This window comes from Pseudoliparis swirei, chromosome 7 (genome assembly GCF_029220125.1).
Source record: "Pseudoliparis swirei isolate HS2019 ecotype Mariana Trench chromosome 7, NWPU_hadal_v1, whole genome shotgun sequence".
Taxonomy (NCBI): Eukaryota; Metazoa; Chordata; class Actinopteri; order Perciformes; family Liparidae; genus Pseudoliparis; species Pseudoliparis swirei.
In genome coordinates, this window is record NC_079394.1 from 24,970,455 (window position 1) to 24,987,586 (window position 17,132).

The window sequence follows — 17,132 nt, forward strand, 5'->3', positions numbered from 1 at the left end:
CAAAATGATTTTAAACTCCGAATTGTCTGGATCCTCTGATGCTCCACCACCATCTCTACTACTCCTGTGACTGTCTCTCTTCGTGTTAGTCGCAACAACATTACCCCCTCCTGTCACACTCCTTCCCTTAGTTGGCCTACTTTGGCTAGTATCCATACTATTATCACTTTCTCCCAAGTCACACTCTCCCCACTCTGGTCCAGTCACATCACAGTTGTTCCGCCCCATCACAATTTTCTTCATGTTTCCTCATTTTGGAAACTTCTTTTTTCTAACCTCCAACTGACAGATGTACCTTGACGACATAATCATCTGCCAGGTTCCTCTCACTGTTTTGTTTTGTAGTTTTCACCATCCAATTCTTATCTCTCGGCTTTCAAAAATGTTTTTTATTTTATTACTATTGTAGATAAATATACCAGTATGGTATTTATGGTTGTGGGGGGTGGAGTCGCCAATTTGGCCTCGGCTGCTGGCCGGCTGGTCATCAGTCAGCTGCTCTGGTTGATCAGTCAGCAGCCGACGCTGCAGCCATAAAAGTGCAGCAGAGCTGGAGTTTGAGAGAAGAGTGAGAAGAGGCGCCGTCGTGCGGTCTGCTGTGCTGGAGAGTGAATTAAATAAATGTTATCGAACAGAACCTCGTTGGAGTATCCTTGGTGCTTTGGGGGGAAACCCACGGGTGACAGCAGGAATCCTGTCACAATGGTATTGTGTTGAATTCTGGTATCGGCTATCATGATATTTATGGCAGGTATTGTATAGAAGTTATAATTTTAGAATTGTGACAACCAGGTAGAGGAAGGAACAGAATCATGGAACAGACTGACGGAACAGACTCAAAGCTCAGCAGTGTTTAAATTAAAAAAACAATACATATAAATATCTTGGAAACAAAGTCAACTAAAATATTAGACCCTTTCACATTTAACTTTTGTAAACATTGGCGTTTTACATAATCTGTAGATTGCTTTCAGTTTATTTACCTACAAGGACTGTGATATTATCAGTGTGCCATAGACAAGCCACATTTCTATATTTCCTGTTCGACCTCTAAAAAGAAAACAAAATCTCATTTTGTCTTTGACAAATGATAAAATAATATTTTGGCAGACATACTTTTGCCTTAAATGTTATAGTTTGTTGCACATTGATAAGTGTAAAAAGTGACTTTACTGCACTCAAAGCAGGAAGTGCTGAATCTTAAGGTGTGCTGATCACCAATCCTCAGGATCAACATCTAGTTTCTGTAGACGGCATTGCCCTGGCATCCAACACCACTGTAAAGAATCTTGGCGTTGTCTTTGATCGGGACTTGTCTTTTAACTCCCACGTAAAGCAAATCTCAAGGACTGCATTCTTTAATCTACGCAATATTTCAAAAATCAGGCACATCTTGTCTCAAAAAGATGCAGAAAAATTGGTTCATGCGTTCGTTACTTCAAGACTGGATTACTGCAACTCCTTATTATCAGGCTGCTCTAATAAATCTCTTAGGTCCCTCCAGTTGATCCAGAATGCTGCAGCTCGTGTTCTCACTAAAACTAAGAAAAGAGATCACATCACTCCTGCACTAGCTGCTCTGCACTGGCTCCCAGTAAAATCAAGAATCACTTTTAAAATTCTTCTCTTAACATACAAAGCCTTGATTGGTGATGCACCATCATATCTTAAGGAGCTTGTAGTACCATATTGCCCCACTAGAGAGCTACGCTCACTAAATGCGGGACTACTTGTAGTTCCTAGAGTCTTAAAAAGTAGAATGGGAGCCAGAGCCTGTTCTGTCTCCCTTCCTCTTCACCCTGTACACCAGTGACTTCCAGTACAACACAGAGTCATGCCATCTGCAGAAGTACTCTGATGACTCTGTAGTGGTCGGGTGTATTAGGGATGGACGGGAGGAGGAGTACAGGGCAGTGGTGAGTGACTTTGTAAAGTGGGCCGATGAGAACCACCTGCGGCTGAACGTGGCCAAGACCAGAGAGATGGTGGTGGACTTCAGGAGGAAGGCGACAGCTCCTCCACCTCTGAGTGTCCTGGGAGTGGACGTGGACATGGTGGAGGAGTACAAGTACCTGGGCGTCTCCATCGACAGCCGACTGAACTGGAAGGCCAACATCAACGCTGTGTACAAGAAGGGGATGAGTCGACTCTTTTTCCTGAGAAAGTTTCGATCCTTCAACGTGTGCAGCAAGATGCTGGAGTTATTCTACCAGTCAGTTGTCGCCAGTGTGCTGCACTTTGCCATTGTCTGCTGGGGGAGCAGCATCGGAGCCGGTGACACCAGCCGTCTCAACAAACTGGTTAGGAAGGCTGGCTCCATCATCGGCTGCCAGCTGGAGCACCTGGAACAGGTGGTGGAGAGGAGGACGTTGAAGAAACTTGTGTCCATATTGGACAACCCGGACCACCCTCTCCACCACCTCCTACAGGGACAGAGGAGGACTTTCTCCAGACGTCTCCTCACGCTCCGCTGCCACAAGGACAGATACAGGAGAACATTCCTGCCGGCGGCGATGAGGCTGTATAACAGATCACCTCTTGCCAGACCATAGTGCAATAACTACAACAATTACTGAATACTTACACTATGTTGATCTGCACTTCACACATCTCATTTGTTTGCACTTCACACATACACACACACTTCATTTCATTTGCTCTGCACTCATACACACACTTTGCTTTTTGCACACTGTCTATTTAATATTATTATTATTTTTTGTATTTTTTTGTATTTGATCTGATCTGTCAGTGTTGTTGTGTGCATGTGTGTTGTATATTTATTTACATATATATTTTGTTTTGTATTTTATTTTACTTTTATTTTACTTGTATACTTCTATATCTTTCATCCCTGTTTCTTATATTTTGTGTTTTGTTTTTACTCTTGTGTGTTGCTGCTACTGTCACGACAAATTTCCCCTTGGGGATTAATAAAGTATATATCTATCTATCTATCTTATCAAGCTCCTCTTTTATGGAACCAGCTTCCACCTTCAGTCCGGGAGGCAGACACAGTCACCTCGTTTAAGAGTAGACTTAAGACCTTCCTCTTTGACAGAGCTTATAGTTAGGGCTGAATCAGGTTCACCTGGTCCAGCCCCTTGATATGCTGCTATAGGCTTATAGCTGCCGGGGGACGTTTTAGGATGCACTGAGCACCTATCTCCTCTTTTTTCTCTCCTTAGGGATGAATTTTCATCTCTCAATCACACGTTACTAACTCTGCTTTCTCCCCGGAGTCCTTTTGACTTCACGTCTCATGGGGTCATCGGACCCTATGAGACGGCATAGATCCCATCTGCCTGATGGATCATCGAGGTCTGGGTCGTGGAATTCCTGCTCCTGACTACGCCACTGTCCTGTTGAGACTCCGCCCACTGTTGAGACTCCGCCCACTCCTCCTCCCCACCGCCATCTGCCTGATGGATCGTGGAGGTCTTCATCGTGGAATATGCCTACTATGAACTATTCATACACTCTGTCATATTCATTGAATGTATTTTAACTCTAAATCTGTCCTTTTGTACACATTACATCTATTGCACCTGTCCATCCTGGAGAGGGATCCTCCTCTCTTGCTCTCCTGCAGGTTTCTTCCCTTTTTCCCCCCCTGAAGGGTTATTTGGGAGTTTTTCCTGTTCCGATGTGAGGTTTTGGGGCAGGGATGTCTATGTGTACAGATTGTAAAGCACTCTGAGACAAATTTGTAATTTGTGAAATTGGGCTATACAAATAAACTGAATTGAATTAACTGTTAGGATCTGTGTGTTTTCCCTATTATTTACCGAGGGAGTTCACGTCCGCCATTGTGGTTGTCGTTTACGTGCCACCATCAGCTGACGCTGAGGAAGCAGTGGACACCATCCACTCCACTGTGTCTGCACTGCTGAATCAACAGCCTGGTGCATTCATGACTATTACTGGTGACTTTAACCACACCACATTGGATAAAGCTCTGCCAACCTTCCATCAATATATAGACTGCCCAACAAGGACCAATAAAACTCTGGACTTGCTGTATGGTAATACAAAGAATGCATACAGTGCCACTGCCCTTCCCCCCCTCGGCAGGTCTGATCATGACCTGGTCCGGCTGACACCCAGGTATGTTCCTCTGGTAAAGAGGCTGCCGGTGACCACCAGGACTGTGAGGAGGTGGTCTCTGGAGGCTGACGACGCTCTACAGGACTGCTTCGAGTCAACGGACTGGGATGTGCTGTGTGGACCGCACGGGGAGGACATCAACAGTATGACCGACTGCATCACGGAATACATCAAGTTCTGTGAACACACCACCATCCCATCACGGACTGTGCGCTGCTTCCCCAACAACAAGCCCTGGATCACCAGGGACCTGAAGGCGCTTCTTAACAAGAAGAAAGCTGCTTTTAGGTCTGGGGACAGGGACGAGCTGAGGAGAGCCCAGCGCAACCTGAAGGTGAAGCTCAGGGAGGGCAAGGACTCCTACAGGAGGAAGCTGGAGGCCAAACTCCAGCTGAACAACTCAAGGGAGGTGTGGTCTGGGATGAAGCAGATTACTGGCTTCAAGGTGGGAGGGAGACAGCCAGGGGGCTCCCTGGAGAGGGCCAACGAGCTGAACTGTTTCTTCAACAGGTTCAGTTCACAGCCCCCCCCTGTCTCCTCCACACATCACACCTCCCAAACACCTCCCCCTCCCCCTCTGTCCCCCCTGTTGAGCTGCACATCCACCGAGCCCTCAACATCAATGGGCTCTTCCACCCTCCCCCCCCTCTCTGTGACTACTGACCAGGTGAGAAGACAGCTGGAGAAACTACACCAGTGCAGGGCGGAAGGTCCTGATGGCATCAGCCCTAGGGTCCTAAAGACCTGCGCCACCCAGCTGTCTGGTGTCCTGCAGCACCTCTTCAACCTCAGCCTGAGGCAGGAGGAGGTCCCGGTGCTGTGGAAGACGTCGTGCCTGGTCCCTGTCCCAAAGAAGTCAACACCATCTGGCCTCAACGACTACCGACCGGTCGCCCTCACCTCCCATGTGATGAAGGTGCTGGAGAGGCTGGTCTTGGCCCACCTCCGGCCGCAGGTGAAATCATCGCTGGACCCTCTGCAATTTGCTTACCAGCCTCATGTGGGAGTGGACGACGCCATCATCTACCTGCTGCAACGAGCTCAGTCGCACCTGGATGGAACCGGTGTCTCTGTGAGAGTCACTTTCTTTGACTTCTCCAGTGCATTTAACACCATCCAGCCACTGCTGCTGAGTGAGAAGCTGCGGGTGGTCGGTGTCGACGCGTCCACCATCTCCTGGATCACTGACTACCTCACAGGTCACAGTTTGTCAGAATGGGCCGTGTGCTGTCTGGAACGGTGGTCAGTGATGTTGGAGCCCCACAGGGAACTGTTCTGTCTCCCTTCCTCTTCACCCTGTACACCAGTGACTTCCAGTACAACACGGAGTCATGCCATCTGCAGAAGTACTCTGATGACTGCAGTGGTCGGGTGTATTAGGGATGGACGGGAGGAGGAGTACAGGGCAGTGGTGAGTGACTTTGTAAAGTGGGCCGATGAGAATCACCTGCGGCTGGACGTGGCCAAGACCAGAGAGATGGTGGTGGACTTCAGGAGGAAGGCGACAGCTCCTCCACCTCTGAGTGTCCTGGGAGTGGACGTGGACATGGTGGAGGAGTACAAGTACCTGGGCGTCTCCATCGACAGCCGACTGAACTGGAAGGCCAACATCAACGCTGTATACAAGAAGGGGATGAGTCGACTCTCTTTCCTGAGAAAGCTTCGATCCTTCAACGTGTGCAGCAAGATGTTGGAGATATTCTACCAGTCGGTTGTCGCCAGTGTGCTGCACTTTGCCATTGTCTGCTGGGGGAGCAGCATCGGAGCCGGTGACACCAGCCGTCTCAACAAACTGGTTAGGAAGGCTGGCTCCATCATCGGCTGCCAGCTGGAGCACCTGGAACAGGTGGTGGAGAGGAGGACGTTGAAGAAACTTGTGTCCATATTGGACAACCCAGACCACCCTCTCCACCACCTCCTACAGGGACAGAGGAGGACTTTCTCCAGACGTCTCCTCACGCTCCGCTGCCACAAGGACAGATACAGGAGAACATTCCTGCCGACGGCTATGAGGCTCTACAACAGATCACCTCTTGCCAGATCGCAATAACTGCAATAATAATAACTTCATATCCACACTATGTTGATCTGCACTTCACACATTTCATTTATTTGCACTACACATACATTTCATTTGCACTGCACACATACACACACTCTGCATTTTGCACACTGTCTATATTTAATATTTTGAATTTGATCTGATTTGTCATTGATGTTGTGTGTTGTGTATGCATGTGTGTTGTATATGTACATATATATTTTGTTTTGTTTACTTTGTATACCTCTATATCTTTCATCCCTGTTTTTTATATTTGTGTTTTGTTTTTGTTTTTATTCTTGTGTGTTTGGTTTATTGGTGCTGCTACTTGTAACGACAAATTTCCCCTTGGGGATTAATAAAGGAAATATCTATCAATCTATCTATGTTGAAGTCCCTGTCTCGTTTCCTGTTTCCCTGCTCTTCCCTCCCTGTGCTTGTCTGTTTCTTTCCTGATTGTTTCCAGCCACGCCCTGATTGTTTCCACCTGTGTCTCCACCTGTGTCTCGTTCCCCTGTGTATTTAATCTGTGTCCTTCTGTTTGTCTGGTGTCGGCTCGTCCTTGTTGTTCCTGTTCGGTGTTCGGCCGTGTTCCTGTCCTGGAAATAAAGCGGATTCCTCGTGAAAGCTCCGGCTGCGTTTGGGTCCTCCACACCGCACCATAACACTAACATTGTCATGTATTCATGTATTCATTGGCTCATGACTGTTCAGAGTTTTTCCTATTTTAGCGCTAACTTGTTCATTATAATCATTAATAACAAAGTTATTTGTGATGTGAAATGCAGAAGAATGAAATAACTCAATGGTGGAGCATATAGTGTTTTTATTTAAGTCAGTTTTTCCATATTGAGACTTTGTTTACTCTTTTTGAGTTGTACACATTGGGTATGAATATTGTTACGCTGTAGCCGCCCCGGTGGCTCACAGAAAGACTGTGATGATGGCTGAGGACGCCAGCAGCAGGAGCACGCTGGACCCAGTGGGTATGGCGCTGTTACACAAGTCCGTGGAACAGCACTTTATCGGGTCAATACATAATTTGCTGTTCATGCAGGACTTGGTGACGAAATCTGATGGAAAGAAAATCAGTTTCAACATCAATGGAAGCCACCAGGCATCGAGCACACATCCGATAATCTACATGAAATGCTTGTTTTTCCCAGGAAGAACCGCTCACCATTCAATGTGAGGGTGGCACAGCGGTCAAAGCCGCTGGGACAAGTGATCTTGTCAGTGCAACCTTTGCCGAAACAGTTGTAGCAACTCAGTCCACATGCTGTACAGAAATACAGAATATAAAACACGCACACACACACACACGCTTTAAACACTCAATCTGATCTAATCTTTCTGGAAACAATTCCAGCAGGAACATGAACAAAGCAACTTGAGCAGAAACGGAAATATTTAAGAAACTGCCATTTTAAAATATGATACATTAAAACAATCAAAAAGTAAAAAGTTAAAAACCCCACCCAACAGGAATGCAAACGCATATCATAACGAGCTGAAACTGTTCTTACCTGCAGACAAAGTCACAAACAGGATCAGAGCTCCATACAAATGCATCATGAACAGAGAGAAGAAAACTGATGTTTATTGAACTGCGTGATGGAGTGAGATGTCCCCTCCGCCAGAGCGTGCCCTTTATAGTCCAACTCCACCCACCAGTATCATAACCGGGTTCCTCCCTTCCGCTTGAGCAAATGTGTCGCTCACGTGTGTATTCCTGGCAATGACAAATGATATGTTCTCCAGATTCTGGTACTTGACAGTGCTCACATCGTCCTGTTGGGTGTTTATTGACTAGATGCATTGTTTTGTTCAGCCTTGTGTGCCCAATCCTCAGTCTGGTTACGATGTTTTCTTCTGCGGTGCTTCTTCTAGCTGGCCTCCCTTGGCCAACTTCACTCTGCACAGCATACAGATGTCTTCCAGTTTCCCCTACATCCCAACTATGCTGCCACTCCTTAATAATGTTTCTTTTGATAATTGTTTTAACTTCTGCTTTGCTGAGTAAAATGTCCGTCTTGTGCTGCCTTTCTAACGCTTGTGTTGCTAGTGTATCTGCTCTTTCGTTTCCTTGTACCCCTCTGTGTGCTGGTACCCACATAAATGCTACGACAATACCCATATTTTTTAATCGGAACAGTGTTTCATATATTTCATTAATTAAATCCTGCCTGCTATGTGAAGTGAATGATTGTAATGAGGATAGTGTTGAACTAGAGTCTGAACAGACAATGACCTTTTCGACCCGAACCTCCTCTACCCACTGCAGTGCTGTTAAAATGGCCAACGTCTCCACTGTATGCACAGACAGATGCTCTGAGGTTCTCTTTTTTACTTCATATCTTAAGGACGGTATGGTGACTGCAAACCCAGTTCTCCCTGTATCAGGGTCTTTTGATCCATCTGTAAATGCTGGAATAAATGCTAGGTATGTCGTCTCCAGTCTATCCTCCACCATTCCTGCCATGTTATTATTGTCTTTAAATGCTTGGGGTTTGTCCAAAAAATAATGATCAACTGACACTGAGGGAAATAGCCATGGTGGTGTAATTGATAGCGGTATTGCAGGGGTGAATGTTATCTGATCCAATGACATCTTTGGCTAATTTCTCACTGCTCCATGCGAAACATTCCTGTTTGGCCCCGTCTCTTTCCCAACATGGCAGAAGTACTTTTTTGGTTGGATGATTATCTCCAGAATGCCCTTGCAGGTTGGCCCAGTAATTTATAGTTAAGAGCTTGTGTCTCAAATGCAGCGGCATTTCACCCATCTCCACCTGCAGAGCAGCCACAGGGCTGGTCTTAAAAGCACCACAACAGTCTCAGAGCTCGGGATTGCAACACTTCCAGCTTCTTTCTGAAGTTTTTGCAGCTGATCCAAATACGACACAGCCGTAGTCAAGGACTGACCTCATCAGAGCGATATAAATATTTTTAATCGCAGCCCTGCTGGCTCCCCATTCTGACCCTGTGAGACACCTCATTACATTTAGAATTGTTTTACATTTCTTTACTATCCTCTGAATATGCTCATTCCATGTTAATTTATCATCGAGCCACACACCAAGGAACCTAAAAACTCTCACTTGTTCAATCTTTTGTCCGTACATCTTTATCTTGAATCTTGAATCTTGAACTCCTCTTTTCCTAGTAAACATGATTGTTTTAGTTTTCCCCACAGAAAATTTTAATCCCCATGAATAAGACCATCTTTCTACCACTTTCACAGCCTCTTGTACTTTACCTTTGATATGGTTTATGTTCTTCCCCCTCTTCCACAGTGCTCCATCATCGGCAAATAGAGATCGGCCAATATCATCCTGGACTTGAAGGAAAACATCATTTATCATGAAGGAGAACAGTATCGGACTAATGACACTACCCTGTGGTGTACCATTCTCTACCAGGTATCGTCTAGAATAGTGCTGCCCCAATTCTGACTTGAATAAACCTGTTCACTAAAAAATCTTTAATCCAATTATATGTTCTCCCCCCTATTCCTATCATATTTAATTTAATCAATAGCCCTTCCCTCCAAACCATATCATAAGCCTTGTCCACATCAAAGAACACAGCCATCACTGACTCCTTATTCACCTAGGCCTTTCTGATTTCTGTTTCTAAACAAATAATTGGGTCCATAGTACCTCTACCTTCCCGAAATCCACTTTGATGAGGTGATATCATTCCCCTGGACTCCATATAAAATGCTAATCTATCTGTAATCATTCTTTCCATTATTTTACCTACATGGGATGTTAATGCTATGGGTTCTGTAATTCATTGGGTTTGATGAATCTTTACCTGGTTTCCTGATTGGGATAATCACAGCTTCTTTCCAAGACCTAGGTAGTCTCCCCACTTGCCAAACCTTATTATAAAAAAATAACAATTTCATCATTGCTATACTACCTAAATGCTTAAGCATTATATAACAAATGTCATCCTTCCCTGGCAATCAAGTCCTCCTCTTTCTATTGCTCTTTTCAGTTCTTCTCAAGGTAAATGGGGCATCACTAGGACTACTAGTATCGTCTCTCTTTCCAAGAATATCGGGGTGAGCTGATTGTGTCCTTTCCCGTCCTCTCTTACCTTCTACTGTCAGGTTGTCAGCGCTGTGGATTTCTGTTGGTGCTTTTGCAATCATCTCTGCCCTCTCCCCATCTGATGCTGCTGTTTCCTCCCCCCTCTTCAACACTGGATACTGCCACACTTTCCTAATTCCTCTCATGCTTCTAATCATCCCCCAAATCTCTCCCACAGGTGTTGCTCTTCCAATTCTGCTGCAATAATTCTGCCAGCTTTCCCTTTTTGCTTTACGAATGATTCTACAAACCTTTGCTTGTGCTTGCTTGTGTTCTATTAAATTTTGGAAATTATGCGATCTTCTTAATACCTTCAGAGCTTTGTTCTTTTCTGTTACGTACACTGGTCTACATGTATTGTATTGTGTTCTGTTTTGGTCTTGTTTTGTGTTGTTTGTCTCCCCCTCCTGTTGTCATTCTCATACTTCACAGACGTGCACACCTGGTTCCAGTCATCAAATCATCACACCTGTTCCTGATCACCCATCAACCATTCCCCTTTAAATAGTCCTGTGTTTGTTCAGAGGAGCAGTTGGTCGGGTTTTGGTTGCTGTTGAGCTGTGGCGAGCACTGACTGCTCGTTTTTGATACTGCTTTGTTTATTGCTTGGTTTTTGGTGAACTCTACTGCTTCATTTGTTAGCAGCCTACTTTTGTTTTGTCTTTGTTAATTCCTTGTTGGTCCCTGTGTTGCTTCATGTTAATTATCACTTTTCGTGTCCTGAATTGGTGTGACTGCACCCTCATTTAACCAAACCTGCTGCCCTTATGTTGCGTCCCACTTCGAGCCACCAGGGGGCGTAACACTTTCTTTTACTGCTCTCCCACACTCCTCAGTCCACCAGGGGACTGTCTTTCCTTTCATCCTTCCTTTTTACTTTTAGCAATTGATTGATTTGCTGCTTCCAGTATTGTAAATGTCATTTTTGTATCAATCTCCTCAATATCTTCATTTATTTCAATTTTATCCATTTCTCGCTCATATATATTCAAAACGTTCCCACTTTGCCCTACTAAATACCCACCTACCTACTGTGTCTCTGTTCTTTACACCTTTGTATTGACACTTTACAATTTATTAGGAAGTGATCACTCCCCACTGATGTTTCGTCCTCTATATCCCACTCACATATCACTGCTATCTTTTTGGATACAATAGTTAAATCTAGTGCAGATCTAATCTAGTCCCTCTGCCATCATTTAAACACACCAGATTATTTTCTTCTAGTAACTCTTCTATTGCCTCTCCGTTTGCATCTGTTCTTACTCCACCCCATAGTGTGCTATGTGCATTAAAAGCTCCACAGCACCACCTTGTTGCCACCCATCCCTTCAATTTGTGCCAATCTATTCACCTCTAATTCTTTACAAGGATTATAAAAATTAATTACTTTGATCTTTTCTTCGCTGGCCCAGATCTCCACTGTTACATACTCTAGCTCAGTTCCTATCTTTACTTCTCTAAATGTAATGTCTTCACTAATGAATGTGGCACATCCTCCTCCTACACCACCCTCCCTATCACCCCTAACACACGTGTATCCAAATATTCTGAAATCTAAATTTGGCCTTAACCATGTTTCCTGTATGCATATGACATCTGGTTTATTGGATACATTTTCAAATTTTTTTGAGTTCTTGTCCATTAGCCAACAAACTCCCAGCATTCCATTGTAGTAGTTAAAGCATTGTGTTTTAAACCTATCCGTCCCCTACTTGGTCTTGACTTGCTTGAATACTGAGATCATTTCTTACTTCCTCCCATGTTAATCCTCTGATATCTAAATGATTAACTGCTGCTTTAACAATTATCTGGATTCTCTCCATCTTGGATTTGACCTCCATTGTAGCATTCACGACCCCTCTGCTAGAAAGGGGCTTTTTTTTTATTCATCATTTTTTTCCTCATTTGGGGTCTGACAGGACACACCTGTTTTGTTTTAGTAGTTTTTCCCTCCCTCTCCCCCTCCACTCTGGCCCTCTTCACTGCCTGCACTGGTGATTTTTTCACCCTCACTCCTGCACTCACCTCTCCTCTTTCATCCTCCACCCCACACCTACAGTACTGTCTCTGTGTTCTTTTACCACTCCTTACCTTGCATCTTCCATGTGTCTCCATGTTCCTTCACACTTCACACACCTCTTCTCTTTTTTTCTGCCTTTACATGCTTTATGTTAGCTGACAGTTGTAACTGTGTCATGTAACATCTCATCATTTGCATAAACCTTAACTATGTACCTTATGTAGCCTAATGATACTTTCTGTGGAAGTTCTTCCTCCTCAAAATCCAGCACAACGTAATCACTGTCTTTCCTTACCCCGTCTCGAGTCACCTGCAGCCTTCGGGCTCCTTTCAAAGTTCTTTAATTTCCTCCATCGTGACTCCAACCGAGACCCCCTCAAATCACTCCTTCCTCCACCTACTTTCTTTTTGGATATGGCTTGCGCTCACTACTTTGCACCGTCCTATTTCCTTCATCCTGTCCGCTCGCTCTCTTTGCTTTTTATTTCTACAAACAATCAACAAGTTTCCGTCTTTCAAAACTTTCGCCATGAGAATATCTCCATTCTGATTTTTTTAATACGGTGGTTAGTTTCACCGGGCTCATGGCAGAAACCCTCTCTTCTCCAAATCGCAAAATGATTTTCAACTCCGAACTGTCTGGATCCTCTGATCCTCCACCACCATCTCTACTACTCCTGTGACTGTCTCTCTTCGTGTTAGTCACACCAACATTACCCCCTCCTGTCACACTCCTTCCCTTAGTAGGCCTACTTTGGCTAGTAGGCTATCCATACTATTATCACTTTCTCCCAAGTCAGAATCTCCCCACTCTGGTCCAGTCACATCACAGTTGTTCTGCCCCATCACAATTTTCTTCATGTCTTTAATGTTTCCTCATTTTGGAAACTTCTTTTTTCCAACCTCCAACTGACAGATGTGCCTTGAAGACAGAATCATCTGCCAGGTTCCTCTCACCGTTTTGTTTTGTAGTTTTCACCATCCAATTCTTATCTCTCGGCTTTAAAAAATGTTTTTTATTTTATTACTATTGTTGATAAATATATACCTTTATGGTTGTGGGGGGAGAGTTTTGCCCTCTTATCTCTCGGCTTTAAAAAATGTTTTTTATTTTATTACTATTGTTGATAAATATACCTTTATGGTTGTGGGGGGTGGAGTCGCCAATTTGGCCTCGGCTGGTCATCAGTCAGCTGCTCTGGCTGATCAGTCAGCAGCCGACGCTGCAGCCATAAAAGTGCAGCAGAGCTGGAGTTTGAGAGAAGAGTGAGCAGAGGCGCCGTCGTGCGGTCTGCTGTGCTGGAGAGTGAATTAAATAAATGTTATCGAACAGAACCTCGTTGGAGTATCCTTGGTGCTTTGGGGGGAAACCCACGGGTGACAGCAGGAATCCTGTCACAATGGTATTGTGTTGAATTCTGGTATCGGCTATCATGATATTTATGGCAGGTATTGTATAGAAGTTATAATTTTAGAATTGTGACAACCAGGTAGAGGAAGGAACAGAATCATGGAACAGACTCACGGAACAGACTCAAAGCTCAGCAGTGTCTAAATTAAAAAAACAATACATATAAATATCTTGGATACGAAGTCAACTAAAATATTAGACCCTTTCACATTTAACTTTTGTAAACATTGGCGTTTTACATAATCTGTAGATTGCTTTCAGTTTATTTACCTACAAGGACTGTGATATTATCAGTGTGCCATAGACAAGCCACATTTCTATATTTCCTGTTCGACCTCTAAAAAGAAAACAAAATCTCATTTTGTCTTTGACAAATGATAAAATAATATTTTGGCAGACATACTTTTGCCTTAAATGTTAGTTTGTTGCACATTGATAAGTGTAAAAAGTGACTTTACTGCACTCAAAGCAGGAAGTGCTGAATCTTAAGGTGTGCTGATCACCAATCCTCAGGATCAACATCTGGTTTCTGTAGACGGCATTGCCCTGGCATCCAACACCACTGTAAAGAATCTTGGCGTTATCTTTGATCGGGACTTGTCTTTTAACTCCCACGTAAAGCAAATCTCAAGGACTGCATTCTTTAATCTACGTAATATTTCAAAAATCAGGCACATCTTGTCTCAAAAAGATGCAGAAAAATTGGTTCATGCGTTCGTTACTTCAAGACTGGATTACTGCAACTCCTTATTATCAGGCTGCTCTAATAAGTCTCTTAGGTCCCTCCAGTTGATCCAGAATGCTGCAGCTCGTGTTCTCACTAAAACTAAGAAAAGAGATCACATCACTCCTGCACTAGCTGCTCTGCACTGGCTCCCAGTAAAATCAAGAATCACTTTTAAAATTCTTCTCTTAACGTACAAAGCCTTGATTGGTGATGCACCATCATATCTTAAGGAGCTTGTAGTACCATATTGCCCCACTAGAGAGCTGCGCTCACTAAATGCGGGACTACTTGTAGTTCCTAGAGTCTTAAAAAGTAGAATGGGAGCCAGAGCCTTTAGTTATCAAGCTCCTCTTTTATGGAACCAGCTTCCACCTTCAGTCCGGGAGGCAGACACAGTCACCTCATTTAAGATTAGACTTAAGACTTTCCTCTTTGACAGAGCTTATAGTTAGGGCTGAATCAGGTTTGCCCTGGTCCAGCCCCTTGATATGCTGCTATAGGCTTATAGCTGCCGGGGGACGTTTTAGGATGCACTGAGTACCTATCTCCTCTTTTTTTCTCTCCTTAGGGATGAATTTTCATCTCTCAATCACACGTTACTAACTCTGCTTTCTCCCCGGAGTCCTTTTGACTTCACGTCTCATGGGGTCATCCAGTGGCGGGCCGTGCATTTTCTATCTAGGCCTTCAATGCCGTCTTACTACAGCTGAACAACCTAATGTAAGATATTAGTTCACCAGGGCTTTTATTGTGAAGGAGCAGACGGAAACAGATAAAGTTGTCGTGTTTCTTGTGTTATTAAGTAACGTAAAACCCTCAGTTACACTGAGAATTCAGAGAATCGTATCGTATATGTATATTTCTATCGATGTATGTGTGTGTATTTATACACACACATACATCGATATGAAGATGAAAGTTCCTGTTTACCCAAACACATGACACAATTAATGAGTCTTTTCAATATGTCCCTCTTGTTCTTCACCTGTTCATTGTGCAGCTCCGTTGCCGCTTGTTCGTTGATTTGTAGATCCGCTCCGTGTCCCCAAAAGTTGTCAAAGCACCGGTGCTTGTAGGTGCCGAGTCGTACTCTAGTGTCTCGTTGCTGCCTCGGTTAGACAACTCAAGTTTGCAAAGCCAGTGTGGCTCCCAACACCAAATCGATCACTTGCAACAGGCATCCCCAGCAGTCCGGTGTGCAGAGCTTCTCGGAGCCTGAGCCATCGGTAGCGCTCGTAGTTGGAACTTTGAAAGTGGCGACGAACCCTGTCCCGCCTGTAGACGGGCTTTGTAGCGTCGGCGTCGGTCTTAAAGTTCGTTGAGAATGGCCTTATAATTATATCCTCGACCAAATCGATATCTTCTCCTCCTTCCGCCATTGTGGGTTGAACAAACAGCTTAGTAGTACGCGAATTATTTCGTTTATCAAATTCAGTTTCCTAGTTCTGAGGTTCTGCATCTACCTGCCCATAGACCCCGCCTCTCAATATTGGTAATCCAATCAAAAGGCGTGCAGCACTCCGCCTGCTCGCTGCTCCTGTGCCGGTTCCGGGGCCTTCTCGAAGGCCTAGAGGAGCCAACTCTAAAGCTGATTGGTTGACACAACATCGTCATTCCCATTCACTTGAAGCTACCAGCGCCCGCAATGTTGATTCTGAAGGCCTAAGGGCAGATGTTAGCCCCCTGGCAACACACGATGGCTGAATATGATTGGATAAAAGATCTAAGATAAAGACCAGCCCTCCAAATCTCAACTTGGCGCTGGCAGCAGCGCAACCAAGAGGAACCCTATGAAATTAAGAGAATAACTCTTACTCTGGGAAATAAGTGAATACATATTTGTGGGCAAATATATTTAGAAAAAAAAATATATTCTGATGATGTTTAGGCCAGCAGAGAAGGCCTTGCTGGCCCTGACGGCCCGCCACTGGGGTCATCGGACCCTATGAGACGGCATAGATCCTATCTGCCTGATGGATCATCGAGGTCTGGGTCGTGGAATTCCTGCTCCTGACTACGCCACTGTCCTGTTGAGACTCCGCCCACTGTTGAGACTCCGCCCACTCCTCCTCCCCACCGCCATCTGCCTGATGGATCGTGGAGGTCTCCATCGTGGAATATGCCTACTATGAACTATTCATACACTCTGTCACATTCATTGAATGTATTTAAGCTCTAAATCTGTCCTTCTGTACACATTACATCTATTGCACCTGTCCATCCTGGAGAGGGATTCTCCTCTGTTGCTCTCCTGAAGGTTTCTTCCCTTTTTTCCCCCCCTGAAGGGTTATTTGGGAGTTTTTCCTGTTCCGATGTGAGGTTTTGGGGCAGGGATGTCTATGTGTACAGATTGTAAAGCACTCTGAGACAAATTTGTGAAATTGGGCTATACAAATAAACTGAATTGAATTAACTGTTAGGATCTGTGTGTTTTCCCTATTATTTACCGAGGGAGTTCACGTCCGCCATTGTGGTTGTCGTTTACGTGCCACCATCAGCTGACGCTGAGGAAGCTGTGGACACCATCCACTCCACTGTGTCTGCACTGCTGAATCAACAGCCTGGAGCATTCATGACTATCACTGGTGACTTTAACCACACCACATTGGATAAAGCTCTGCCAACCTTCCATCAGTATATAGACTACCCAACAAGGACCAATAAAACTCTGGACTTGCTGTATGCTAATACTAAGGATGCATACAGTGCCACTCCCCTTCCCC

The 17,132-nt window shown here is 44.6% G+C and overlaps 1 protein-coding gene across 1 annotated transcript; it reads right to left on the bottom strand.

The window, feature by feature from the left end:
- Nucleotides 1–6,956: 6,956 nt before the first annotated feature.
- On the bottom strand, nucleotides 6,957–7,779 carry LOC130197182 (lymphocyte antigen 6B-like). Its single transcript, XM_056419729.1, has 3 exons — nucleotides 7,675–7,779; nucleotides 7,329–7,427; nucleotides 6,957–7,221 (listed from the first exon to the last, which is right to left on the bottom strand). The coding sequence occupies exons 1-3, from the start codon at nucleotides 7,721–7,723 to the stop codon at nucleotides 7,073–7,075; spliced, it is 297 nt and encodes a 98-aa protein (XP_056275704.1). The 5' UTR covers nucleotides 7,724–7,779; the 3' UTR covers nucleotides 6,957–7,072.
- Between the last annotated feature and the right edge of the window lie 9,353 nt (nucleotides 7,780–17,132).

Excerpts from the sequence above, each read along its gene's own strand:
- LOC130197182 (XM_056419729.1), bottom strand. The coding sequence starts at position 7,723 with ATGATGCATTTGTATGGAGCTCTGATCCTGTTTGTGACTTTGTCTGCA. Across the intron at positions 7,428-7,674 it reads GTTTGTGACTTTGTCTGCAG|CATGTGGACTGAGTTGCTAC; the intron begins GTAAGAACAGTT and ends ATTTCTGTACAG. Across the intron at positions 7,222-7,328 it reads TGCCACCCTCACATTGAATG|ATTTCGTCACCAAGTCCTGC; the intron begins GTGAGCGGTTCT and ends TCTTTCCATCAG.